We start from the raw sequence: 27,554 nt of genomic DNA, 5'->3' as shown, positions 1-27,554 counted from the left end.
ATAAAATTAGGGGCTGACCTTCTCAACTGCTTAATCCCTTAAACGTTTGGTTTCTTGAGCCTTGATTGTTAGTCCTGATGTCCATGACGCTCATCCCGACGACGACTGTGCTAATCTCGACAGTAATGCCAGCCCTGACATAGGTGACACCTGTCTCAATGACGGTGATGCCGGCAACGACTTCAGTGACTTCTTTCCCAATGACATCGTCGTCGGCCCCGATGTTGGTGACGCCCTCCTCAATGACCGCGACGTCGACTCCAACATCTATGATGCCTTTCACTATGACTGCCTCAATGATCGCAACGCCGGCCCCGACCTTGGTGACGTCTTTCCCGATGACTGCGACGTCGGCCCAGATGTCGGTGATGCCTTCCTCAATGATCGCAATGTCGACTCCGACGTCGGTGACACCTTTTACTATGATCGCGACGCCGGCCTTGACATCGGTGACATCTTTCTCAATGACCACGACGTCGGCCCCGATGTTGGTGACGCCTTTCTCAATGACCGCAACGTCCACTCCGACGTTGATGACACCATTCAATATGACTGCGATGCCGACATTGACATCGGTGATGCCTTTCTCAATGACCACGACGTTGGCCCCAACGTTGGTGACACCCTTCTCGATACGGCGACGCCTGCTTCGACGTCGACGATGCTGACCTCGATAACAGTCATCAGTGTTTCCATGGCTGTGACGTATATTTCACTTCCCTACATGCCCTCTTGTTTTTCTTTTCTGAGCGTGCAGACCCTTAGGAAGAAAAACAAAACGAGAACCCAATGCATTGGGCAATTCGAAATTGAGAGCCAATATACTCGGCGATGAGCTGACAATCTAATAAACGTTAAACAAAAACAATGTATTGGAGAATTTGAAACCAAATTGTATAGGACGATTCTCTCTCCACATACTAATTCTTATCGTCTTCTGAGGATGGGATTGCCCCCATGCCCTGAGGGGCTCAAATTTATTACCAATCTCGTAACCTGTGTTGTCTCACCTCCACATCTTGCGAGGGTAAGATCCATCACCTCGTCCTACCCCCACCTGCAGCGAGGGTGATGTCCCTGCCTGTAGTGAGGGTGAGGCATGCCAACCCACCCAAAGCATTAAGGTAACTGTCATACTCGAGGAACCAGCTCATATGAATCAACGCAGCTATTCTACTCAAGGAACCAGTTCCGAAGTGTTAATGTAACTGTCTTACTCGAGGAACCAGCTCCTACGAATCAAATGTAACTGTCCTACTCGAGGAACCAGTTTCAACCATTAAGGCAACTGTCCTACTTGAGGAACCAGTTTCGAACCATTAAGGCAACTATCGTACTCGAGGAACCAACTTATACGAATCAAATATAACTGTCCTACTCGAGGAACCAGCTCCTGTGAATCAAATTAACTGTCCTATTCAAGGAACCAGTTTCAAACCATTAAGGCAACTGTCCTACTCGAGGAACCAACACCTACAAATCAAAGCAACTGTCATTCTCGAGAAACCAGTTTCTACAAATTGAATGCAACTGTCCTACTCATGGAACCAGTCATACAGATTAATGGTGACTGTCCTACTTAAGGAACCAGTCATACAAATTAAAGGGGACTGTCCTACTCAAGGAACCACTCATACAGATTAATGGCAACTGTCCTATTCCAGGAACCAGTCATACAAATTAAAGGGGATTGTCCTACTCGAGGAACCAGTCCCAGTGATATTATTCATGCGAGAAATACAAAATACGTAATTTCAATAGTCTCTCGAATGAGATATCAACATGCGCAAAAATCACTAAACTCTTTTATTTTTCTTACCTGAGTTTTACAAGTCGTGCCATCTTTTTATCAAAACGAAGTCACGACCTTCTCTATTACTCGAGATGAATTTCAGCACGTGGACTTTTCCATGACCCCTTTGGTTGCCTCAATTTATCTTGTTTTATACTGAAGAAGTTTACCAACCTTCATTGCTGCAAGGATTGTTGGCCGCACTTCCTCGCACTTATACATTCTGTGCCCCCTTGCTCGTGGAGCAGGCAATATTTACTTTTCTCATCCTCGTTACTAGACTCCGGTTGGGGGGGGGGCTTCTCAAATATTCCTTCGTGGCTATGTCTTTTGTATATGGTTACGAGGTGGATCGTAAACCATTCTTCAGGGGGCGGGATAGATCTCAAGGTATCCCTCCGCTAAGACAACTATTACTCTGAATGTCCTTCTTAATTTTACTCCAGTCGACGGCAGTAGTAACCCGGGCCTCTCATGCCTCCTTTGTCTCTCGATCCTGATCTCCCCCTCGACTCCTGTAACGATGTCATCCATGCCTCCTGGGGGTTCGCGCAACAAATTCTCGTATAAGGGTGTGCTTGGGAGGAGTCCTTCTCTAAATGAAATCGCGGCAAACTGAGGCTCACAGTTGACGTGTCACATTTCAGCCTTGAACCGTTCAGAAAACCGTCCTATTTTCTCTTCTGTATTTTGCTTAATGCTGAACAAAGTCGCCATATCCTTCCTTTGCAAACGACCACAGAAGTATTGCGAAATGAAAACTATGCTCCATGTGTCAAAATTTGGGATTGATTGGGGCTTGAGATCTTGGAACCATGTTGACGTCGGCCCTGTGAGTCTTGAGAGGAAGAGCTTGCACATCAACTTCTCGTCGATTGTTTCGATGGACATCTGCTGTTTGTACCTCTTGATGTGATCCACGGGGTCGGTAGTCCCATTATACTTTTGGAACACGAGGGTGGTGATCATGCGAAGTTTCGTGGCATTGAGGATGTCAACGGTAAAAGGAGTCTTACCGATGTTTCTGGCAATTTAGGCCGCGAGCTCTCGAGGCCGGCACACTTGCATGCATCAATCATTTTCTCTATCTTTTCACGCTATGATTCGTTGCGTGCTCTCTTGGATTGGCCTAGTCCGGTTCGGCCGTTCTGCTCCCCATTCGACATGCCTCCCATCCCCTCGACGAGGGTCCTCCGGAAGCTTTCCCGATGGTGCCACGGAGTCTGTCCTGTACCCACTATTGCAGAGGAGTTAAGCGGCTCATACAGCAGATTATATCCTGGAGAGAACCCCCAAGGGAATGATCCGATACAGGCTGTAGCTGCTAGTACACTGACTGACTCATAAGGAGGGGTATACCCTGGTGGCAGGCCCCATGGATAAGTTACAGGATCATACTGTCGAGTACTAGCCGCAGTTGTAAAATCAACTTGATTTGTTGTCCTTGAGGTTTGGACGACATGTGACTGCGGTTGCTGACTGAAAGATGGATGACTCGCTATAGTGGAGGCTGACACTACAGTGGCGGTCGTAGCGACTAATGATGCAGGATGTGCCATGACTCCACTCGTAGAGGTCCCACTTGACGTCGAAGTTGATGGTTGAACTGATGTCATTGGGAGACTTGACATGGACACAATGAGATCTCTAGAGGTAGCTGATCTGTTTGGACAAAAAGAAGAGGTGTGGCCTTGTTGCCTACACCTGTAACAATGATTCCCTCGAGACTTAGCGTAGGGATCTGGTAACATTCACCGAGTGTTGTCCCACTGGGCGTGCCAAAAGATGTTCGCTCAAAAATCGTCCCGGCCGCGTGTCACTGGGCCGAGGTCTTCTTTGGCTTACACGTGTCCTTCTGGAGTGGTGACGTGTGCGCAGGCGTGCCAACTCGCGGCGGTTGACCAAGCGAGGTTTTGTTCTAGATTGTAGATCTTTGCGCCGATCTGACTTCTGATCAGTTGATTGTGGGCCGAGGAAGGATCGATCTCGGCCGCGGGGTTCTCTCTGCCTTGAATGCAAGGACTTTAGCACGGATCGGCCTTATCTGGCCGCAGTGCTGTGTAACTCGGTGATTGAGATGAAAGTGAAGTGATGATGATTCTTTTTGTGATTTTGTATTTTGTATAAAGTAATTAAATAACGTAAAGTAAGCAACATAAAATAAAAGTGTAAGTAAAGACAAAGTAAAGTGCAGGAATGTAAATGTGCAGCAAATAAAGTGCAGGAAGATAAACTGCTTGAATGTAAAGAGCAACAAAGTAAAGTGCAGGAAAGATAAATACCAGAAAAGAAAGCAATAAGATAAACACGTGAAGATTGATAAGTGTTGCTGAAATGTTGAAATGTATTGAGATAAAATTTGTGTAATCGCGTAGAGCGTTTGGTCGAGGACCTTTAACAAAGATGTCTACGGCCCCTTTTATAGTGCAGAATAAAGATAACAAGACTAATACGTACAATCTCAGCCTTAATTGTTGAGACTGGATTGATTACAAATTGAATTCTAAGAATAAAATTCCTTTGATGTGCATAACTGACAATCAGCCATCATGACTCTTCAATGATTATTTTGTAACAGCCACACTTAGTGCTGTAACGTAGAAGTTGGCATTTATCTGCTCATAATGTCATGCTATCAGTGTCTCTGACGGGTTTTGGATAGGACTTTCTCAGCCACAAGTAAACCAGAAATCGACTCATGTGAGCCGGACCTCGGCTGAGGTGAAGCGAGTCGGACCTCGGCTGAAGTGAGCCAGGCCTCGGCTGAGGTGAAATGAGCCTGAAGTGAGTCAGACCTCAGCTGAAGTGAAGTGAGCCGAACCTCGGCTGAAGTGAGCCGAGCCTCGGCTGAGGTGAAGGGAGCCAGACCTCGGCTGAGGTGAAGTGAGCCGGACCTCAGCTGAAGTGAGGTGAAGTGAGCCGGACCTCAGCTGAAGTGAGCCGGGCCTCGGCTAAATATTTATTATATCACGGCTCACTATGATCCAGGCCTGCTTCATGTGGGACCCAACTTAACGTCACGTAGGCCATGCTAAATTTAGGTTCAAACAGCCGCTGGTGCCCGTGTTTGCTACTACGTTGTTGGTTTGACGGAGGTCGCCAACGACGTCGTCGTCTGACTAATTGCTGTCAAGTTGCAGAGAATTTTTTCAAGTTTTCGCCGACGAAGAGCCTCGCGGTTCTGCTTTTCCCTCTGAAGTTACTTAAGTTCTTGCCTCAGCCTTTGCGTCTCATTAATGGGAGGCAAGTTCAGGTCGCCTTTTGGGTTTGGGATGGACCTATTCGACGGTCGGGGGGGGGGGGGGGAATTTCGTCACTATCAGTCCTCAGTGACAGAAATGGGATCCTGTAAGGGGCAGCTCTTGACCTCACTTTTTAGGGAAAAGTGTTTCCCAATATGGCGCCACCTGTTGGTGAAGAAAAATTTCGAAAAGAATTATGACTCACCATTGAATGTAGATTGGAGCGGAAGCTGATCGGGAACAATCGAGAAGCTTCGTTTGGGCATTAACTCGGAAGTTTGACTGTCGGCTCGAAGAGGGGGGGGGGGGGATGATACCTGCAGTGCCTAAGTCAATACGTTTCTTAGTCGAGTGGAATAGAAAGAGTCGGAATGGGATGATTTACCTTGACGGCGGGCTGCCTTTATATAGGCGATGACTTACTTGGGGGACAAGCCGCCATTATTCCCGCTTTTATGGCCGCATTTACTTAGACAGTTATGATGATAATCATTACTGCATTAACGATGGTTAATCATGACTCATTTACGATGGTCATTCATCGCTCATTCATAACCGTAATCATTGCGTGTAGTTATTATCGTAGTTAAGGCCGTAATAATAGCCGCATTCATGACTGAAATTTATCGCCATACTAACTACGGAGTTAATTACCTTAATTGCAGACCCAGCAAAAGTTGACCACTCCCACAATGTACAAACTTTAATTCATGTTCTTAAGTAATGCATGTGCTTGATGAATTATGTGTTATATGTAAGTCCAAATAAAAGCTTACAACTAATACTATAGAGCTTGGTATGATGGTAAACTGCTGTCTTGTGCAATGGAGTTTAGTTCCCGCTCGAGATATAGAACACTTTGTTCTTGAAATCTGAATGTGTCCCTTTTGTATTAAGAACAGTGTGAAATAAACCATTACTCAAAAATGAGAGTAACTTGCTTGTTGAACTTATTTTCTTACAGTTAGTTCTTTGCAAACTGTTTTATCTGCCTACTAATAGTAAACAGCTCAAGGTTAATCTGTGTTCACTATAATGTGTATACTAATGGCAATTTATTAATATTGGTTGTAGATAAAGCAAACAGAAGCAAAGTGTTATATGTTAGTGGTTCAGATGGAGGTGGCACATCTTAGGATATCATGGTGCTGCAATTTCAGAGGAAATAACTTTCGCTCGAGGTGATGGCGATTACATACAAGATGATTTTAAAACCTCTTGTGGACTATTCAGCTGAGTGCTGTATTATCTTTATGCAGTTGATTTAGTCTTGGATGTTGGATCTTCTCATGGTAAGCTTATGCTCAGTTTACTCAGTATTATGATTTATAGCTATGGTAATCATGAAGTGGTAATATTGAAAGCATTCATGCCTGTGTGTGATTAAGCTGTATTTCTTTAATAATTCTTTTCATTTGCCTCCTTCTGTTTGCCTGCAAAGTTTTGAGTCTAATTGACAACCTAATGTTAAATTATACGACCATGTGTTTAAATCTTGCCCATTTGGTTTGCTTATTCTGACGGATATTTTGGATTTGTTGATCCATGTACCGACATTATGTTTATGGAGAACAAACAGAATAAATTGAATTAGCTGCAAAGGTGCTTTATAGTCTTCATTATCTTTTCTTTTTTTGGCCTATTTGACAAGTACTTGCTTTCAAGACTGTTGAAAATGGGCATTAGCTAGAATTATGCTCTACATCTGTGCATAACACACTAAATACATCTATGTACAGATTTTTAAGTTATTTGCAGATGACGTCTGAGTAACCTTGAATCTGGGCAAGGTATTCCAAATTAACAGGTTTAGGCTTGGCAAGTTACAGAGAGTTTTTTAGAGTGAAACTGCATGGAAAAATAAAGAATTCTGAGATGAAATGGGGAAAGCTTTGCAAGAAGTACTTATGTTGAATTGTGGATATGCGGTTCAATGTTGCGGAAAATGTAATGCCTATTTGTTTCATTGAAGTTGAGATAGTTTTTATATTGCCAATCAGCTTTTATGTTGTGTCATATATAGTTTTTTTAGGATGCGAGTCTATGTATAAACCAAGCTTGCCAAGAAGAGGAAAGAATCAAATTCTCTACTACAAGTTTTGCTCGTCAGAGCATTTTTGCCAACAATGGTGAAGGAAAACTATTTCTTCCTATAATATGAATCTGTAATTATCATATTGTTGCAGATAATTTTATTTGAGGCATAACCATAAAACAAAAGAACCAAACGCATTACATTTGGCATTATCATAGTACAGCACTAAGACGAGAAGCATGGACTCATAATCTCCGTCAAGTGTCTTCTAAATGGCTTGATCCTTTCTCCGTTCCGAGTACTCCATGAGCCATTCAACCATTGTAGTCAACTCCTTCATGCTCTTTGTCTCTCTTAACATCGCCTCTCAAAATAACTCTCAGGGGGAATCAAAGACTAGATCCTTATTGTAGGGGTCACAGCTTTCAAATCCTGTAAGATAGAAACACTAATTAAACAATAAATTCTGGAGATGGGAAGCAGAGCTTTCCAAATTATAGTGACATTTTGCTAAAACATAATCAAGTACTCAACAGTATAAGGGTGCAAATGCGCGCAACTAATCTTTTTCTTTTTTGTTGGATAACAATAAGAAAAAGAAGTACAACAAGAAGTCTGAAGAGATACCTGGCCAAAAAATAATTGTTGAGGTTGCATTGATTTGTGCCCTGCTCCGTTTAGCCAACATTCTGATGTATCCTCATGATTGTACCTCTCTGAGAACTTTCCATGGAGCAATTTATGCTTTGATTTTATCAGTCATATTCACCTCATCATCCAAATAAAGTATATCAGTGAGTTAACAAGAAGCTGGAGGAGCAAGTTAGGCAGTAATTCTCTATTTGGTGAAAGAAAGATTGAAACAATAACTTAATGCACTGCCTGGGCAGAATCAGTACTGTTTGAAAGCTTGATCGAAGTGAAGACACTAAAGTTTTCCAAGAAGGATGCATGCTAGCACGGACAATCCACTTAAGAATGGAGTCTATAAGATAACTTGGCATGGACTCGAGCACAATGACAACAATTATAGAATGTGATGCTGCCCATAATTCAACTACAGAGACCATTTAACAAAACCATCAAAGAATGAAAGAGTAGTTGTGTTTAAAACGGTATGTACGTAGCATACAATAAACAAACAAATCATACCAATTAACCATATACGAGCATGATAAGGCTCCCTATAGTTGGTATGCTTCACATGGAAAACTCAGTCATGTAGACACTGCACAGACTATTTATTCATTCCATTTTTTAGTAACACAGCTAGTTCTTGAGCTAGTTTGAGAACACAATTCTCTGTACTGCTTTTGAAATTCTATCTGCAGTTTTTTTCATATAAGAGGTGCCAAAAAAAAAAAAAAAAAAAAAAAATTTAATGGTCACGTGATCAGCACGCTGTCAGTGCCCAAACACTGTAGGTGCACCTCTTTCCTTATCAGAGATCTTCTCTCTCGAAAAAACAGAAGAAGAAAAAAAAATCAGAGATTAGGGTTTTAGAGTTTGCGCAAAGTCACAATCTTTGGGTTGCCGCTCTCTCACCGTCGCCCGCCGCTCTCTCTTCTTCACTGCTCTGTCTCTTCCCGAGACTCTATAGAGGTGATTTGTCCTGTCATTCGTGTTTATTATTTTGAGATTTCCTTTGTGGATCATCATGTGAGGTATTGAATTGAGGATAATTTGATGGGTATGTCAGGAACTGAGGATTATCATTACTTTTATCAGTTCAGTTCAGTTCATCATTAGGAATTTAGCCATTTAGGATTGTGATTTATCAAGAGTTTATGATAGTCTGCAGTCACAATGACAATAATAGTATTGGTGATTTGCAACTTGATGATGAGGAAGATATGGAAGAATCATGAAGTTGTTTTTGAGTTTTGTGCTTGTCCTTCTGTTTGAACTTGAATTTCATTTCAAATTTTGGATGGTTTGGTGAGTTACATCAGTTGTGCCCATTTGCTGTTTGAGCAAATGCTCCAGAGAATTCATGCAGGGATTTTACTTTTGTGAATGCATATAGGTTTACTTTCAACAATGTCGTCCATGTCAGAGTCTCGTGCTTTCCTGTTCTGCAACAGCTGTGGGTATATGCTATCTTTGACGACAACTCCTTATGCTAAACCTGGCCGATGCCCCTATTGCGACCATCCACGACCTATAGAAGGTAGAGCCAGCTGAATTGCATAATCTGTTTTTGGGTATCGAAATTGATTTGCATGATTGAGGGATAAATGAATCGAGTGTGTTCTTATAAATGACATGTGTATGTTGGGGCATTCTATTGCTTGGCATAGATGATTCTTAAGTCCATTTCAGAACCAAAAATGTAATAGAAGTTGAATGGTATCTTAATATTTCTTTCCCTAGTTTTGTGAATTTCTGATATGATCATCGTTGTTTCAGGGCTCTCCAAATGTAAATATTCATACACAGTCAGTAAAGAGGTATGCTTTGTACTTGCTGATGGCCTGATGTGCATCTTCTTTTATGCAGATAAGCTCTTATGTCTTTCATATTAGATGTGTTTGTTAGTAACTACTGACATGTATAGATGCAAGAAACATAAATTTTTACTGGGGACGAGATGAGATGAGAGAGAGGAGATAAATGATAGATAATGCCCTATTTCAGTTGTGGGAGGTTTACTCCATGATAGAGGTTGTTGTTGGCGTCGACAGTTCTTTGCCCCTTTGCACTATAGGAATGATATGGCTTTGCTTCATTTAGATGATGGCCTAGGTTCTGATTTTAACCCGATGGTATACTTGACATCGTTGTAAAATTATGCACCTTGGATGTTGAGTTGTTGACTTTGTCGGTTTACAATCTCATAATAGCATCTGGATCAAGCTGAATAGATAACCAGACTTTATATCATTTTCCACGTTCTTACTAATCGTAGCACCAAGTCATTACTCCCTGTGTGTCCTTGTTGCAGGATATTCAAAGGGAGCTAGGCAAGTCAACAATTAAGGAGGAAAAGACTGAATTGGCAAAGGTAAATGCACTTTCCAATCTTCATAAGGCTTTATATTTGTTTCATTAATTTTCTAATACTATTTTCTCTCTAAAACAGACGGACATGAAAAAATGTGAAAAGTGTGGCCACAATGAGCATACGTATTTTTCTAGACAGGTATTCTATAACGGATCTTTGCTCTTTACTATTCTCTTTTATCTTCTTAGTTGCCATGTTTTAATTTATTTGATATCTTTTTGTACAGATGAGATCAGCTGATGAGGGGGCAACTACTTTCTACACTTGCACCAAGTGCAATAATAGTTTCAGTGAAAATTAATGTGTAGATTATATAACTTGTTTTTGCTCAACTGGGCCTGCGTTTGGCTAAATCTAAATCTCTCGACTCTATATCTATGGAAGCTGATTGCCTTTCTCTCATATCAGCTTTGAAATCCCCTAAAGGAGCTGTTTCCTGGTCTTCAGCTTCTTGGTTAAGACAGATCAGGTGTATGGCCTCTTCTTTTTCTAGTATCAACTGGTCTTGGATCAGTAGGGAAGCAAATAAAGCAGCTGATCGTGTTGCTCATCTTGCTTCAAGGTTGGAGTGTCCTCTGAATTGGATTCAGAATCCACCTCCAACCGTTCTCCACATCTTGCCGTCTGATGCAGTTTCAGCTCCCCCATGAGAGCTTGTTTCATGGGTTTTTTCTTTTCTTTCTTTTTTTTCCTGTTTTCTTTGTTTCTTTAACCTTAGTCGTCAAAAAAAAGAAAAGAAAAAAAAGTGTTATTCTAAAATTGTTTTTCCCGAGCATGATTGTCCATTCTTTACTTGTGTTAAAAGCTTGACCTTAGACGCTCAAACCTCCTATTGTTCAAATGTACCATCTGATTGTTAGGGAACCTTTATGCTTTAATGACCCAAGTTCACCTCGACTTGTCAAGATGATGATCTGGTTGAAATATTGTAATTCACTAGAAAGCGTGCCCGTGCTTTGCTGCGGGAATATAGTTGTTCAAGAAACGATAGAAGAATAATCAAATCCATCAAACAAAATCAGAAACACATGAAGAAGTTTGCCAAAAAATTCAACCAAACTTCAGTTGGAAATGCTGTTCTCTGTATACAAATAACAGAAGTGTTTAGTAATCTCTTGAGGAATTAGGTGTCTTGTTGGTCCTGTGGCTTGGGCTAGAAGGTGGGATTTTAGGACGCTTTGACATGAGCATAATCCTGAGAAGCTGCTTCCACCTTGATGGTGCTACAAATCTAACAGCAGCAGTCTGTTCTTCACAGTTGGTGCATTCTTCTGTAAAGCGTCTAGGCTTAGTCTTCTGTGATCATTTGGAGCCACCAGGCAAGTTCTAGTTGTTGATGTTATGGCTGCCAAAACTGAGAGAAATCAAAACTTTGATGGTATATAGTGAAGACGGTAGGACACCATAAATCGAAGTTGTATGTGTACAATAGCATGCATTATGAACATGTGGTTATACTGAAATAAAGGATGATCACATATATTTGGGAAGGATCAAACCACAAATGAAATTTCATCTCTTTTCCAATATTTTTTTTTACCTTGACTTCCTCTGATGTAAACACTGGCCTGTAAAGTATTAGAGTTTTCCCAAATGTAATCTTCAGAAACTTGATGAACACTGTTTGGAAGCTGCAACAAATTCAATCAGTTCATGATGAACACAATTATTTGATGCTTATAATCATATGAAATGTTACAGAACAGAGCTATTGGAATTGAGGAAAAAGGAAGATTAACATACCAAGTAAACCAGAACAAAAATGAGGGTTTTTTTCACTACTTTATGTTTCAAGTAAAACATACGAATTACTTGTGCTGCTTAAACTTAACATTGCAATGATCAGCATAGGCTTTGTACCTCTCAAGTTAATCTTTGCTCCAAAGTAGAAGTACTGCTGTTTAGCCCTAACCTCTCAAATTCGGCTTCAAACATTGCCTCTATTTTACTCATCGACTCTGAACTCGTAGAAACTCTACCATCATACTTGTCCTTATTCTATTCAGGAGATTTGTTCTAAATCCAAGATCAATAACGATCATCATGTGATCTTCCAGTGTGCTTTCAGTCTGTAGTGTTTATTTGTTCCAAACAAATAACCTACTAACATGAAAGAAAAAAAAAATCAGAATTACAGGAGAAGCTGAAAATGAATTTAAAAAGCATTTAGCTAATGTTACCTCTTGAAAACCACTACACATTGGTAAAGCTAAATATGTAGTAAAGCACCTGAAATTCAAAATTTTGAAGGGGAAAAAAAACAGAGCCTGAAATTCAAAAATTTTGAAGAATTTCTGTTTTCCTCTTTGCATATTCACAATATTTGTTTAAACTAACCTTTAAGATAACATCACTTGCCTCAAACTCAGCATGTCCATGCAGTACAACCTTACATGCTACAGTGTGGTGCACAACATGCTTCCAATAGACATTGTCTACAACATGTTCTTATATGAAATGAGTTACCACTGATGTTGAAGATCTCCATCAGCAAAATTACATAGACGAAGTAGCTGCACACAAATAAATGAAGACAGGTCTCAGTAAAAAGAAGAAAAACCAGAGACCAAAAGTTACATGGCAGCTGGGAAAAAAAGTGACAAATCAGAAAAGCAGGAAGCAATACTCGGGATAAATGGCCTACCGTGTCTATCCTAATTATATCAAAAAAAAAAAAATGATAACTACTATGATTCATTCCCTATTATTGTCCCAAGCCAACAAAGTAATTTGCCTTTTTGATTTTTGCAAGCTTTATTTGATCCAAATACAAAGACAGCAAATTGATATGTAAATCAGATAGATAGTGACTAATAAAACATGGATATGCCTAGCAGTAATAAAGTAAACTGACCTGATCTTCTTGTTAAAAACTGGAGCTGTTCACAATGCAAAAAGTACTGGATACAAAGCAAAAGAAAGACTGATTAGGATAGCTAGAAAACTGCATACAAATAACTAATTCAAGGAAATCAGTTTAAAGTATGTTGGTATTGACTCTACTAAACCAAAATCTTACCAATCTAAGCAAGAGCTTCCCGTCTCTCTCTTCTCCTTCTTTTCGTTCTTGCCTGTTCTCTTGTCTCTCTCTCTTTTTGTTTCGTCTCGTCCCTTTCTCTGTGTTGGGTGAATAACAAAATCCCAAAAGAAAATATGTTTTATTAGGTCTAATAAAACAGAAATCCAACCTTTATCAAGCTTTTCAATTAACAAAATTAGCAAATCTTTTGTTAAATCATTCTCATAATTAAAAATCAGCAGTATAAGGAACTAATAAGAAAAGGCTGACTACTGCTAATTTCAAAATGGTCCTGGAGAAACAGTGCCTAAACTTTTTACCTTTCCTCCATTTTTTTTTTCTTCTGTAGAAAACTAATGTACTGAAAAATAAATGGTAGGGCTGTAAAACAGAGGTACAAAGAAAACTATTAAAGATATCCATATGACTACGATAAAAAGAAAGGTAGCTTTCACTTGTCCGATATCAAAAGCAGAAACAATATTGAAAGCTCTTGCATATTGCATGGAAGCAGCACCGTTAAAAGTCTTTAGTTAAATAACCAAAATAAGATTCTCATTGAATACCATTTGAAATCAGAACTACAGCTTTCTTAGTTTCTGCTAGTTAATATTTAACAATAAACTTAAGCATCAGCAAATGAACCCAAAAGTACCATGACTTATCTTACTGATAAAAGAAAACTGCATACATACATCTCTCTCCAAATTCTACCCAAATTTTCACAACGGTAAGAAAAAGTTCAGCAAGTACCTTGCTTGTCAGCTCAGCATAGTAAACAGCCCCAAAACCACCTTGTCCAATCTTATCGAAGTCAACTAACAAAAAGTCAAAATTCGAAAGGAGTTAGGAAAGGTGGATTATTAACCTGAAGAAAATCAGAGAGGAAGACAAAAAATAAGAAAAGAGAAACCATACCCCAAGACATATATGTCTGATGGATTATCAAGCTGCAGAAAATCGTGCAGATTAAGGTCACTATGGAGAGATTTCCCTCTTACATTCCAGGTTGTTACAAAAACTCTGAAGAAAACTGCACAGTTCAGTCTGTTTCCATCCATGTTTTGCCATGTTTGCTGAACTCCAATTTGCTTGAAATTTTAGTATGTTGTACCTTAGCATGTCAACTTAGGATCTGGAAAGTTTCAAGTTCATTGCTCTTAAATTGAATATTTACTAATTTTCTGAACTTGAGCTGCTCCTACCCTTACATATACCTCTTGGCATTACACACTCTGTACCCAAAAAAAAAAAAAAAACAGTTAGATAAGAAATTTAAAAATCTAGGTACCAACAAATGACAAATTGTTACCAATAAAAAGTACCTTCTTGTCAATATTTGTAAAGTATATATATTCTTGCACACATCTCAGGTTCATCTTCAGTCTAAACCAAAGTACAAAGAAGAACCACGTTATTAATAAAGAAACTATTAATTTTGTGGTGCTGAAAGACTTTAAGTTCAGAAATCTGTAACTGTCTCAAAATAAGAGGTTCACTTACTGGAGGCAAGAATGTTGGGTTAACAGGTGCAATAGCTATCTCAGAAGGGAACACCCTCACAGTGGAGAATCGAAGAATTGTCCTGGCAAGACTCAAAGCAGCGCTTGCACCTTCTGCTTAAACAAAAACCATAACCATATCAATGAACAGATAGCAATTATTAAAGGATCAACAATGTAATTTCTGCTTAACTATTTGCTCCCGCTCAAGTGGAATCCAAGTCACTCCAATTATAGTCTCTCAAAGTCACAGTCAAAAGGGAAATGAGTTTCATCGTGTGTCGTCAACTAAAGTGACTGTACAAAACAGATTACGAAAGCTCAAAGACACAATGCTATCTTAATTCAGAGAACTAACCAGAAAGTAGAAATCATTAAGATCATCTTAGATCCCCATATATAACATCCAAGCTGTAGCTAATCAGTAAAGGGGTACAGAGAAAGAAGATGAGTTCAAACACAGAAGTGGCGTGTGTGCAAGAGGATAGGATGTTCGGAGTGTTTCCCAGAGACTACATAGATTATCTCTTGCTGTATCAAATGTTCAAGAACTGGTAAGCAATGATCCTTTACAGGTTCCCAAAAGATATATTAAGGTTTAGTATATTTTTCATATATTAGCTTTTAGTACAGTTTTGATTGAGAATAATTCATTAAGAAAACAATAAGTGGAAAGAGTGTTCTAAAAGGATAAAAGAGATGGTTGTGAAATGAGCTGAGCACATAATCGTCATAGACATAATAAATAGCTGATGTTCTAGTGAATCAAATAGAACAATAATCATAAGTGAAAATACAATGAAAACATTGATAAAACAAATGGATTCATAAGATAAATAGATGAGTATTTGTAGAACGAATCCATATAAGAAACAAAGTTCGTAGAAGATGAAAGTTTGTATCAGTTGAAGCTTAATAATAATACAATGTGGAATAAGAGTAACAACGCATAAGAATTAAGAGAAAAACAGCAAAAAAAAAAAATCGCTTTTATAGGAGTCAAACCTTGTGTATTTGCTGTGAACACAAATTTGTCTTCTCAGATTATCATGAGTCTCAGTTTGACAGCTGTTCAAAAGCAAAAGGACAGATTAGAACACAAAATGAAATTCTAGGGTGTCTACAACGAATTTCAAGTAAAACTCAGTTGGAAGTGTTGTTTATCTGCATGTAATACATGTCTAAGAACTGGAAACCCTCTGATTCAAATGAAAAATTGAATGAATTAGTTGAGATTATACAGTTGAATGAATGAAGAAAGGGAGAATTCCTTTTCAATATGCTCAGACTATGTGAACCATTTGACTAAAATTTTTTGGAAACAAATGATTAAAGTTTTGCAACAGAATTGATTGTAGTTACAGGAAGATAAAAGTGTGCTATCAAGTAATGAAAATTTTTATTCAAGACAGATATGAATTGATGCACCAATTATCTAATTGTTGAAGTTGAAAACAAACAGAATGCTTATAGTGTTAAAACCCATATGAATTGAAAATCAATAACAACAAAAGATCCAATTAGAGATCAAAATACGCTAAAAATCCCAAAATGATAGGAGACGAAGATTTTCAAAATTGTAATCTTCACTCTTGTCAAGTTTACTAAAACGGCAAAGTAACGGTGCACCAAAAGAACATGAAAAACTTGAATCAAAGAGTTTGAATCAGACAGTTTCCAGCTCTTAGAGATGGAGTACAATTTTTGGCAAAGATGAATAATCTAATAAACAGAATGATTGATCATGTGCTAATTGTATGAAACTATAAGCTTACCAATATTGATTGATCCTGACAGTAATGGGTAGTTCCGATGTCAGTTAAGGGGAAAGCTTAATGTTGATAGAGGCTTCTCGAAAGAGAATAGTGCGGGAGATATTGTTTATACCAGAAAACCGAGGTGAGCATCTCTTAAATTGGAATTTCATCCCTACCATTTTACTCAATTGCAAACCCTAATAGGGACAATTTACAATTACAATAGAGAAATTGAAAGAGGGGAATTAAGGAACCTTGAACGTAGAAGCAATCTATGTCTACATGCATGAACAATGACTCTGGAATCGGATGTTTCAGGCCACAACTCAAATACCAGAAGCTGCAGCTCTCCTGCTTTTCTGAACGCACCTCCACCTCAAGGTTTAGCCAATAACCCAGAATTGCCTTCCTTCTCCTTGTTGATGACAAACCCAATACGACAACCCTAAACCCCTACATCACCAAAACCCCAAATCAGAATTCTTTAAAAAAAACCACAAATTCTTTCATTCTCCGTTTTTCTTGATTATTTCTCTTATAAGAGAACACAAAAACAGACACACAGAGAACATGCAGAACCTATTCTCTGCAATTCTCTCCCTCTCTTTCACTCTATCAACAACAGAAACACAAAGCTTAGCCAAGAACGAAAAGAGAGAGATCCTGTCTATCAGCTTGAGAAAACAAATTACGTGAAACCCAGAAATTTAACTCATCACCAGAACCCGATCTTTCAACCCGAATCGAATTTGACGAACAGTAAATCCAAAGAAAACCCAAAAAAGAAACCCTAAATAGAAGAAAAATAGACACAATCATGACATGCAGAATTGATAGAAATGCAGCGTCAACATCAGAACTAAAATTACCAGCAAATCGATTGCAGCTGATGTTGCCAAAAGTCCTTAGAAGCGAGTAAAAGAGCGGTTGCGCAATTCTCAGCAAACAGTGTTACAGGGAAGATGGAATCAGACTCGTACATGCTAACAAATAGCACCACTTCCTTCACTATCTACCTCTCTGTGGAGTGAAATAGCAAAGACACGATAACACTAAGCAGCACGCCAGGTGTCGAAGCAAGAAACAGCACGCACTGAGCAGCACCCCAGGTGTCGAAGCAAGAAACAGCACGCAAGGGCAAAATCGTCTTTTCATCCATGACCGGCTCAGCTCCAGCCGGCACTGTTACTAAGTCAATGAACAGTGCGTGGACAAATTTACTACTAGTAAATTAGTTGAAGGCAGATTAAAAATATGATACCTCTCTACTTTTGTGCTCTGTATATGATGCTGATGAGAAGCCCTCCATTTGCGCCTGTACTATTTTTTTTTATCATAATATGAACTTCATTCATTGAAAGAAGTGTTACAACTAGGTTGAAACAATACAAACCAAAGCTATTAACTACAACTTATAATACAATTCAGGCCATTAGGCCTAAATATATCTTCCATACTTCTAACAAGAAGCTGCACCACCTCTGGTCTACCATGAGGCTAAGAAAGATAGTCATGTGACTACGGAGACCCCAAGTATATATTCAATCACAAATTTAAGATAAAATTCCAAACATATGATTCATACTAATCCAATATAAATTGATCATAGACCTAAACCACATAACATATGATACATATTGATCATAGACACTTAATACCCGAAACATATTTGGTTGACCACTTTAACTAGAAAGCTAGCAAAAGTATTATATTTACAAATCTAATATCGCCTACCAATACCTTATTTACCTCTTTCCCCAATCTAATCGTTTTATGTAAATTTTGTAATAATCTTTAATCAATGAAAATATTTATTCATAAACAAATATATAAAAGCTAGCTCTAAACTACTAGTATTTGATATGGAGAAATTACACACAAACTTGAACATATATAGACCATTATATACAGTATCCTCCATCTATTGAGTAAATAAAGACACTAGCAATAAATTTCCGCATAATCCATTAACAGTATGTGGCACTCATAGACACCCATAAATCAAAAAGTACTCAGAAGATCCTTAAGGTCATGCGACAATGTTAACACCAAAAAGAACATTAAGTTTATCAATAAATAAGAGATTGATTGATCAATTATTGTATAAACTATTACTAGACCATACATTTTGAAGGACAAACTTCAAGATCGATTGATCAATTATTGCATAAACTATTAATTAGACCATACATTTTTAAGGACGAACACTAGTTATTTCACAGTTTCAAGTCTTCTAGCCCAGAGACCTCATCTAGTTCCCATTTCTTGTAGTGGCACATAACATAATCTTTCACTGTAGTTTCCTGATAAATTGGAGGTTTTTCTTCTGATGTTAACTCCTTGATTGGCCCATATAATCTTGAGGAGTTTTCTAGTGAAGGTCTGAAAAAACATGCCACAGAAATTCTTGGACCTTCATTTTTAGCCAATACTCTGTGAATGACGCTTATGAACTTATTGTTTGAGATTAGCTGCATCAACGCACCCATTAATCACATAATCGCACTAATGAATTGATTTATGATTGCTAGAGAAATATAAATCGACAATGGATTAAAGTTCAAACATTGTGAAAGTACAAAAATGCAACAGAACTAACCCTTTTAAAAAGTCTCTAGAATAATTCATGAGTGGTGTTTAAAATAACAAAGAAGACAACTTAAAACAGAGAATGTCCAATGTATTTGAGTCGTGGTGGCCTAATTTTAGAAACTTTTATAGTCAATGTCTCAATGACATAAGGAGTTGTACGCAATTAATCAATAAACATATATAAACACTCACGTGCGCACGCACATATAAGACCGTTTCACCTGGAATGCAATGGAAGTATTACTTTTTTTTTTATCTCACTATCCTCAAATCATTAAGTTAAAGTCAAAAAAGAATACGGCCAAGTAATAACCAGGGGAAGAAATGAAAATGGACTTATTTATACTAGTAATAAATCAATGGATTGAAAAGTTCATGTGAAAAATGTTGTATGTTAACTGCAAATTTATAATAGGGTCTTAGACTTTTTGCATGCTCTATCTATATCTAAATTTTCCAAAATGACAACGTATGTGTTGCCGGTTTATTTCTGGAATGACAATGTACGTATTGCCATTTTGTTTCTTATTGACAACATATGTATTAGCTTTCATACTATTCACAAGTACATCTCCTATGCTATGTGAAAATAAAAAGTTGTGTACGTACAAGATGCAATTTAATTACTCGTATATATATATAACTCCAATATGTAGTGAAGCAATAGCAAACAACCTTTGTGAATGTACATGATAAAGAAAACTTGCCTGTAAGAAATCTCCGATGTTCACCACTAGAGCTCCAGGTACAGGAAGAACATCAATCCACTGATTTTGGTACAAAACTTGAAGTCCACCAATTTGATCTTGAAGTAGGATGGTCATAAAATTAGGATCCGAGTGTTCAGCAGTGCCAATAGCCACTTCAGGCTCTGGGCATGGTGGATAGTAATGACTAAGAATCATATGCCCCTTTGTGATATCCAAGTTTTTGAGGTGATTAGGTTTGAGCCCAAGCGCCTCAGATATAAATTCAAACAAAGTGACACCTAATTTGCGAACGTGCTTAGAGTACTCCATAGTTATCTCTCTAGAGATTACACAAAGGACACCAAATTAATTAACATGTCTAAGCCAGCACAAGAATTTACAAAAATAATAGATATATGATATCATGGTTAATTAAATAAACAAAGCAGTGATTATGAGTAACAATATATGAAAATGATAGATATAAATTTATATATGTAGTATAATTATCATGCTTAATAACAAAAATTTCTTGTTGGTCATCACATATGTAAATGATGTGATATCTCGGACGTCGGACATACCTGCAAACGAGAGGAATTTCTTGAGGATCAAACTGCTCGTCACTTACGATGCACTGCAAAGTGTCCTTCCAATCAGCAAACATCAAATCATACATGGTACTGCTAGAGTAGTACTTGACCTTCATCCCCATCTCCCTACTATAGTACTCCGCCTTCTCCTCCCTCGGTAGCTCGTGAAACACACGCACCGCCTCCATCATCTCCTCCATCACTCTCTTGGGTATCCCATGGTTCACCACCTGGAAGACGCCATAGCTCTCTGAGGCCCTCCGGACTTGGTCGATCACCTCAGCACGCCTTCCGTTATATTCAGCCAGATCCACCACTGGGATACTGAAATGACCTGAAACCGTACGGTCGCCAACGACGGAGGGATCTTTCTTTGGACGGACGAAAATTGGTGGGAGTTTGGTGATTCCGGCATCGACGATCCCTTTGACACCAGTTTTGGAGTCGTCGAAGGCCTTCAGCTGCTGCAGACGCTCTGGGTCGCTTGATTTCCCGGTGACCATTTTTATGAAATCTGGTGAATGACTCGGACTCAAGACTGACTGAAGAGTTCAGAAATGAGGATCCGTTTCTTCTTCGCTCAAGGCTTTGGACACGCAAATCCACGTGGTCTCAGTGCAGTGTGCATGTAATGTGAGTTTGACACGTACAAGTACAAATGGACCTTCCTTTTCTTTGATTTGAACCTCTGATGACTTGAATCCAAAACACAACGATATCCACCAACCATTTTCTCTGTCTGGCATTAATACATTTAACATATTTACTTTTCCGAGGCTATATATGGGTGCTTTCAAACCTGACCTTCCTGAGGCTTGGTGTTTATCAATAGCTGCGATGGCTGTGATGGAGAAGTGTGGAGATGCAGATGATTGCATCTCAAATTCTAATACAACTGAATTTGCTGCATCACTTGATGATAAGGTTAAGAATTGATTTTTGCCACTGCTAGGGCAAGTAGATTTCAACAAGGGTGCGGCTCTTATCACTCTACCATTTTTTTTTCCACACTATACATTCAATATTTTTGTCATAAACTACCAGTTTTACCCTATTTTCACACTTATAAAATAAAAAGACTAAATAATAATTAAATAGAAGAATTTCTGGAAATGTAAATTAAGATAACTAGCAACTCTGTATCATCTCCAATTGACCTCCTCCCTCTTCCCTCTTCCCTCTTTCATTACTCTATTTCTCTTTTTATTTCTCTCCTTAATTGAACTAATGAAAATTACATATTCAAGAATGACGACAATTGACTTACACTTAATATACCTCTTCCCAATTTCATGGATCATACTTCAACCTTCATTATGGTTAATTTTGCTGCAAGTCTGCAACTCGATCAATTTGAAGTTTTTAACTCAGTTTATTTTTATATATTATCTTCTAAAATAAATTAGAATTCCCAGCGTTCCCAGTTTTATTTTATATCTTCTTCTACATTAGGTTAAGGAAAGAGGGAAGAGGGAGGAGGTCAATTGGAGATGATACAACGTTCCCAGATTTCTTAATTTGCCTTTTCAGAAATTCTTCTATTTATTTATTATTTAGCTTTTTTAGTTTTTATTTTCTAATTGTGAAAAGAGGGTAAAATTGGTAGTTTATGACAAAAATATTGAATGTAGGGTGTGGAAAGGAATTGATAGGGTGACAATAGTCGTAACCTTTCAACAATGGAGGGCCTCCTAATCGGGGTTTTTCTGGAATGATAGGTTGAACACAAGCAATTGCATTGATGTCTAGTATCAAAAGATTGTGGGCATTCTTATAAAGAGAGGAAGGGTATTTGAACTTGGACATCTACCAGCACCGTGCTGGAAAGAAAATGCCTTACAATGATAAAGCATTTCTATCCAACAGAATGTAAATAGAGGACTAGAGGTCCAAGTTTTTTCCACTTCGAAATTCAAATACAAGTGATGTTCTCAATTCCATACCTTTAATTTAATTTGTAAACAACATGAAGCGTTAAATATTCATGGGAATTTGTTCATAATGAGTTTTTTTTTTTTTTTTTTGAGGAACTTGCTTGATTGGAACTAATTTTGTTGAAGAGGACTTGATATTTGTGAGGAATGAGCGTGGGATTCGATATACTTTCTAGTCCCAAATTTATTTTGGTCAGCCAAACTTATCTCTGAGACTTAAACTTGTGTTTATGCTCAGTCCACTGTGATTGAATGGGCAACATTACATCTGCATTTGGAAGCTAATTGCCTCATTAACCCCAATTTGGTAAATATGCAGTAACTGGATAATAGCAGAACCGATGGAACAGGAACCGGGTTGTTGGTAAATTAGCTTGAAATTGAAATGAATATGCTATGAGGAAATTTAAAGGGTCCTTGACCAAAAGCCCCAAAATAAGCCAAAGTTATCCCACTTACCCCAGCAACAGATTTTTATTCCCACTAACCCAATTTAAATTGAAATTACTATTCTGCCCGCTTCCTAATTACATAACTACAGCTACTGCCACTCTCTATCTCTCTCCTCCCTTCGATCTCTCTCTCCTCTCTGTCTCTCTCTCCTGACTCTCCCCTTCTCTCTCTATGAAACCAAAACGCCTCTCTCTCTCTCTCTCTAGACAGCGGCCTCGTAGACGACGATCCAGGCCTCTGCTCCGATCGTTTTTGCAGAACCACCAGTCGTCGTTGCTGCTCCGATCGGCCTAGTAGACGATGCAAAACCACCAGCCACCATCGTTTTGTGGAACGCGATCCGGCGGAGGACCTCAGCTTCGTTTTGCAGAACCACCAGCCGCCATCGTTTCAGCCTCGAGCTCCGGCGACAGCAGATTTGCTTAAGTGACCGGCCGGAGTCGAATCCAAGGATGGTCACAGGTTCCCAGGTAGAAGTTCTTTCTTAATCATCTGCTGTTCGACCTAATTGCTTTACTTTCGAGAAAGATCAAACTGCTTTCTGCTAGCAGTTGTGGTGATATAAGTTAATAATATGGGTTTTCATCACTCGACTTTGATTCTCAAAAGCAATTATTCTTCTCTGCAGGGAAGAAGGCCAGAATCGTCCTTGGCTAAAACAAACAACCCAATAGTCCAGAGAAACCTAGGGGTACTAACCCACCACTTTCACATTACCGTTCTGCCTAGTACCGTTGACCATTTTTTTTTTTTATTGTCTAGTAGTATGTTTTCTCTGCTTTATGATTGGACTGCTATAAATCATGGCATGTTTGTTTTACTTGGATTTTTCTTTCCAGTATTGCAATATAAATCTAACGGCAACAATTCAAAATTTGCAGGGGCCAAGACATAATGTCAGAACTTCTACAACATTCTCTTCTCCAATACCTGAAAAGCCCTAGGAAAAGTGTATCATTATGTGAATTCAGGCAGCAAACAATTTTAAGGCTGTATTTGTAATGGGGCAGAAGGCCCAGAAAGAAAGAAAGAAAAATTTTATTAGGGCAATAGACGTCTATTGGGGGGCAATAGACGTCTATTGGGGGGCAATAGACGTCTATTGGGGGGCAATAGACGTCTATTGGAGGGCAATAGACGTTTTGAATTGATGTAATCTCCTTTTTTGTTTATTTAATTAAAGTTTTATTTGTCTAAATTTAGGGAGATTAGTTCCCATTTCGGCGACTAAAAGTTCTATTGGGGGGCAATAGACGTCTATTAGGGGGCAATATATGTTTTGAATTGATGTAATTACCTCATTTTTTTCTTTAATCAAAGTTTTATTTGTCTAATCTTAGAAAGATTAGTTCCCATTCCGGCTACCGAAAGTTCTATTAGGGGGCAATAGACGTCTATTGGGGGGCAATACGTGGTTGATAGACGTCTATTAGGGGGCAATAGACTAGTGGGGCAATAGACGTCTATTGAGGGGCAATAGACCTCTATTGCCCCTCTATTGGAGGGCAATAATGGTTTTCAGAAAAATCCGGTGGGCGACGGCAGGTGACCGGAATCCGGCGACCGGAATCCAGCGAAAGTTCGCCGGAATCCGGCGAAAGTTGGCCAGATTCCGGCGACGATGACGGGCTCCGGCGAAGTCTCCTATGGTTTCTCTCTCTTCTATTTTCTCTCTCTCTCTCTCTCTCTCTCTAAGTAAATAAGGGGTGATGGGTAAAATGGTATTAAAAAAAAATTAAAAACAAAAAAAAAATCTTAATGGGGTATTAGGGAAAACTTTCTTAGAGTGTATTGGGTAAGAGGGAATTAAAAAAACTCAATGGGGTTAGTGGGAAAAAAAATCCCTAGAAATGGGGTAAATGGACAAAAACCCAAATTTAAATACACACTCCTAATTACTTAATGCACACCCTCTATATTTTTTGTCATTAAACTTCCATTTATACCCCTCCTCATTAATAAATAAATAAGTAAAAATAAAAACAAAGAATAATCAACAAAAATAAAGGCTTCATATATCAAAATAGTAATTAAAGATTCTCTTATAGGGTTAAATTTTCTCATTGTCCTCATCATACATCGACCTCTATATATTCAAGATCATTAGTGAACGATGTCAATGGCAAATGAAATTATTGTAGTCCACATGAAGAATTAGCAAGTAACCAAATTGGTTTTAACATATTAAAAGAGGTTATAAAATCATCAAATATATCTTAGAAACCATCATCAATCACTTGGTTTGCAAATCCAACCATCTCGGCTCATTCTTTAATTACCGATTTAAATATTGACCATGATTATATGGACCATGAAGATATTGACATATATTGAATCTTTTAAATCTCAGAGGCATCAAGTTTTTTCAACTAGAAGAACAATAAAGGTAAGAAAGTTTAGTTATTCAATCTTGTAGCAATATATCAACCTCATCGATGTGAGGAAGAAGAAAGTAATCACCCTATTAATGTGTAGGAATTAATTAGCAATTAATTTCACAATAAATAAATAAAAAATAAAAAGGAGAAAAAATTGTTGGAGAGAGAGATGAGGGAGAAAAAGGAAGGGCAGGAAAGGAAATATGGGAAAAAAATTGGCCAAAAAAATTTTATGGAGTGTGTATTAATAAAAGAGGGACGTGTATATATAATTACTCATATGCTATTAAAAAAAAAAAATGACAGCTCGACTTCTCTTGAGAAACGGCTTCTAACCCTCTCTCTCACACACACTCAGATCGGATGATATACTCGTTTTATTATTTCCCTCTTGATATTTTTTATTTCTGGTATAATTATACAAAGTTGCATACAACTTTTCTTTCACGCTGCCTTGTATCGTAATATTAGTGTAGCAATTTACCTATGCCTTTATAGTAATTGTGGGCAATGCAAAAGATGTAGATATGAGTTCAGCCTGTTCTATCAATGCTATGAATTCGAATGATCATCAGATATGTGGTCTGTTAAAGAGACTTAAACTGGCCTCTGGGTCTCATTCTGCAGTCACTCTTTATAATTTCTTGCGTCATACATTTCTTTACATTTTCTTTTTTCCTTTTCCTACTCTTGCAGGCTGTGTTAAAGAGACTTATGACCATTTGGTGTCTTTTATCCGGCGGGTCGGACTCGTCACTTGTTGCTGCTGCGGCTTGTCGCCATTTGGCTAAATCAGAAGCTGCACTTCAGTGGGGATCCAGTTGCAAACCTTTTGCGTCAGCTTGGAGGTCAGTTTACTTCTCTGTTTAGATAACGTAAATCTGAGCTGTTAATCCAATGCAGTGCATTGGCTCGAGGCCTTTATATGTTATGTCTTTTTATATAACCATAATTCCCAGTCTTCTTCCTTTCCCCTCTATATTCCCCCAACAGTGCTTAGAAAATGCTAACTACACCATTTTTTCCGTTTTATAAACAAGAAATGTCTGTTCACAAACTTGGCACACAACATAAATCCTATTTGATCAAGTATAAAAATTCAACCATGGCTGGGTTCTTGTTGCTTAGGCCTAATTGTGTCAAAGTGTCTGATAAAAAGTTGGTTGTTGTCTGTGATGAGGGCATTGAATCGGTAATATGTGTCTGAAATCTGTATAGGTTATTAACTTGGTATGTTTAAAGGTTCGGTGTTAATGTTCAATAGCCTTTCCCATGCAAAGTTTGATACCTGACCGGCTAAGATATTATCTCTCTAATAATTTTTCTTTTTATTCAAATGCTTTTTATTTACAATCTTCAGGGTTCTTCAGATTTGAAAGCAGCAAGAGAAGTAGCAGATGATATTTGAACTCTTCATCACAAGTTTCACTTTACAGTTCAGGTATAAGGGATGTAAGAATATATTTACTTAGGCTCAAGGGTGGAAATTAGAATTTCTTAAATTATAATTCAGGTCCATATGCAGTTTTAATCTTACCTTATTCAATATTTAGGAATTGCTTGAAATAGGGTTCAGAATATTCATATTGATTGGTGACTGGAAATACAAAATTGTGTTCACCCTGATTTTCTCGCTCATTTCTATTTCTTTTTTCCAATCTGCCTTCTATCTCATTCTCTCTCCTTTCCTTCAATTTCTTTCACATCTTCTCCTTATAGCTCTTGTGGAAACACTGTTCTAGATCAGTAATCCCAGACAAAGGCCTGGTTCTATATTAATCCCAAGAATTATGCAGATAACTTAATTCTTTGCCTGGATGTTTCAGGAAGGCATAGATGCACTTGAAGAAGTTATCTACCATCTTAAGATATATGATGTGATCACTGTCAGAGCCAGAACTCCAATGTTTCTTATGCCTCAGAAAATCAAATCTCTGGGAGAGTGGGAGTGAAAAATGGTCCTTTCTGGTGAAGGTTCAAATGAAGTATTTGGGGGTACTTGTATTACCACAAGGCACTAAACAAGGAGGAGTTTCACCAAGAAGCATGTCAGAAGGTATTCCATATAAACGATCTGTTGTTTGATTTTCGCTCATCTTGTCGTCGCTGTAAATGTTTATGTACTTGCAATATTACTGGATTTTGTTTACTACCATTGATGGCTATTGTAACTTCATTTTCTTATAGAACTATTGTGACTATTCAACAGATTAATGCTCGTCATCTGTACGATTGTTTGAGGGCCAACAAATCAACTTCAGCTTGGGGTGTTGAGGCTCATGTACCCGTTCTAGACAAAAATTTCATCAAGATGTCCAAGCCAGAATGGAAAATGATATAGCACTTATTAAACATTGTTTTTTTCTTCTCCCTGATCCCCAGTTTACACATAGTTCATGTCTTGTAGTGATTTGAACCCTACTCACATTTGGCATAGTGGCTGCTAATTATAAATAGGATTAAATTCAGTTTACCCCCCTAAGGTTTGGGGGTAATTTCATGTTAGTCCCTATCCTTTCAATTTAATCAGTTTATCCCCCAAGCTTTCCAATTTCAATCAGCCG

The 27,554-nt window shown here is 38.3% G+C and overlaps 2 protein-coding genes, 1 long non-coding RNA gene and 1 pseudogene across 14 annotated transcripts; 2 read left to right on the top strand and 2 right to left on the bottom strand.

The window, feature by feature from the left end:
• The first annotated feature begins 8,517 nt into the window (after positions 1-8,517).
• On the top strand, positions 8,518-10,475 carry LOC133724676 (DNA-directed RNA polymerase I subunit RPA12-like). The gene is made up of 6 exons (XM_062151462.1): positions 8,518-8,671; positions 9,096-9,239; positions 9,479-9,519; positions 10,014-10,073; positions 10,152-10,211; positions 10,300-10,475. Exons 2-6 carry the CDS (start codon positions 9,110-9,112, stop codon positions 10,372-10,374), a joined length of 366 nt encoding a protein of 121 aa, XP_062007446.1. The 5' UTR covers positions 8,518-8,671; positions 9,096-9,109; the 3' UTR covers positions 10,375-10,475.
• Positions 10,476-11,063: 588 nt separating this feature from the next.
• LOC133724678 (uncharacterized) lies at positions 11,064-17,414 on the bottom strand. 12 transcript variants are annotated; one of them, XR_009853886.1, is made up of 14 exons: positions 17,221-17,413; positions 16,370-16,804; positions 15,600-15,662; positions 14,596-14,708; positions 14,418-14,478; positions 14,207-14,327; positions 14,011-14,115; positions 13,846-13,910; positions 13,093-13,190; positions 12,928-12,973; positions 12,411-12,586; positions 11,934-12,173; positions 11,614-11,704; positions 11,064-11,418 (listed from the first exon to the last, which is right to left on the bottom strand). It is a non-coding gene; the product is annotated as an uncharacterized LOC133724678 (long non-coding RNA). The 12 variants fall into 12 exon arrangements; XR_009853888.1 differs by having other exon boundaries at positions 14,011-14,227; positions 14,310-14,327; positions 17,221-17,412; XR_009853891.1 differs by having other exon boundaries at positions 14,011-14,327; positions 16,370-16,442; positions 16,606-16,804; positions 17,221-17,412.
• Positions 17,415-19,566: 2,152 nt separating this feature from the next.
• On the bottom strand, positions 19,567-20,830 carry LOC133726241 (deacetoxyvindoline 4-hydroxylase-like). The gene is made up of 2 exons (XM_062153755.1): positions 20,217-20,830; positions 19,567-19,972 (listed from the first exon to the last, which is right to left on the bottom strand). The coding sequence occupies exons 1-2, from the start codon at positions 20,726-20,728 to the stop codon at positions 19,567-19,569; spliced, it is 918 nt and encodes a 305-aa protein (XP_062009739.1). The 5' UTR covers positions 20,729-20,830.
• A 232-nt stretch (positions 20,831-21,062) lies between these two features.
• On the top strand, positions 21,063-27,331 carry LOC133726233 (asparagine synthetase [glutamine-hydrolyzing] 2-like; annotated as a pseudogene).
• Positions 27,332-27,554: the final 223 nt, after the last annotated feature.

Source organism: Rosa rugosa, chromosome 1 (genome assembly GCF_958449725.1).
Source record: "Rosa rugosa chromosome 1, drRosRugo1.1, whole genome shotgun sequence".
Classification (NCBI taxonomy): domain Eukaryota; kingdom Viridiplantae; phylum Streptophyta; class Magnoliopsida; order Rosales; family Rosaceae; genus Rosa; species Rosa rugosa.
This window is presented reverse-complemented; position numbering and strand designations above follow the sequence as displayed.

Coding starts and splice junctions, on each gene's coding strand:
- LOC133726241 (XM_062153755.1), bottom strand. CDS start 20,728: ATGGTCACCGGGAAATCAAGCGACCCAGAGCGTCTGCAGCAGCTGAAG. Junction 19,973..20,216: donor GAAATTCCTCTCGTTTGCAG/GTATGTCCGACG, acceptor TGTAATCTCTAG/AGAGATAACTATGGAGTACT.
- LOC133724676 (XM_062151462.1), top strand. CDS start 9,110: ATGTCGTCCATGTCAGAGTCTCGTGCTTTCCTGTTCTGCAACAGCTGT. Junction 9,240..9,478: donor CCATCCACGACCTATAGAAG/GTAGAGCCAGCT, acceptor TCGTTGTTTCAG/GGCTCTCCAAATGTAAATAT. Junction 9,520..10,013: donor CATACACAGTCAGTAAAGAG/GTATGCTTTGTA, acceptor TCCTTGTTGCAG/GATATTCAAAGGGAGCTAGG.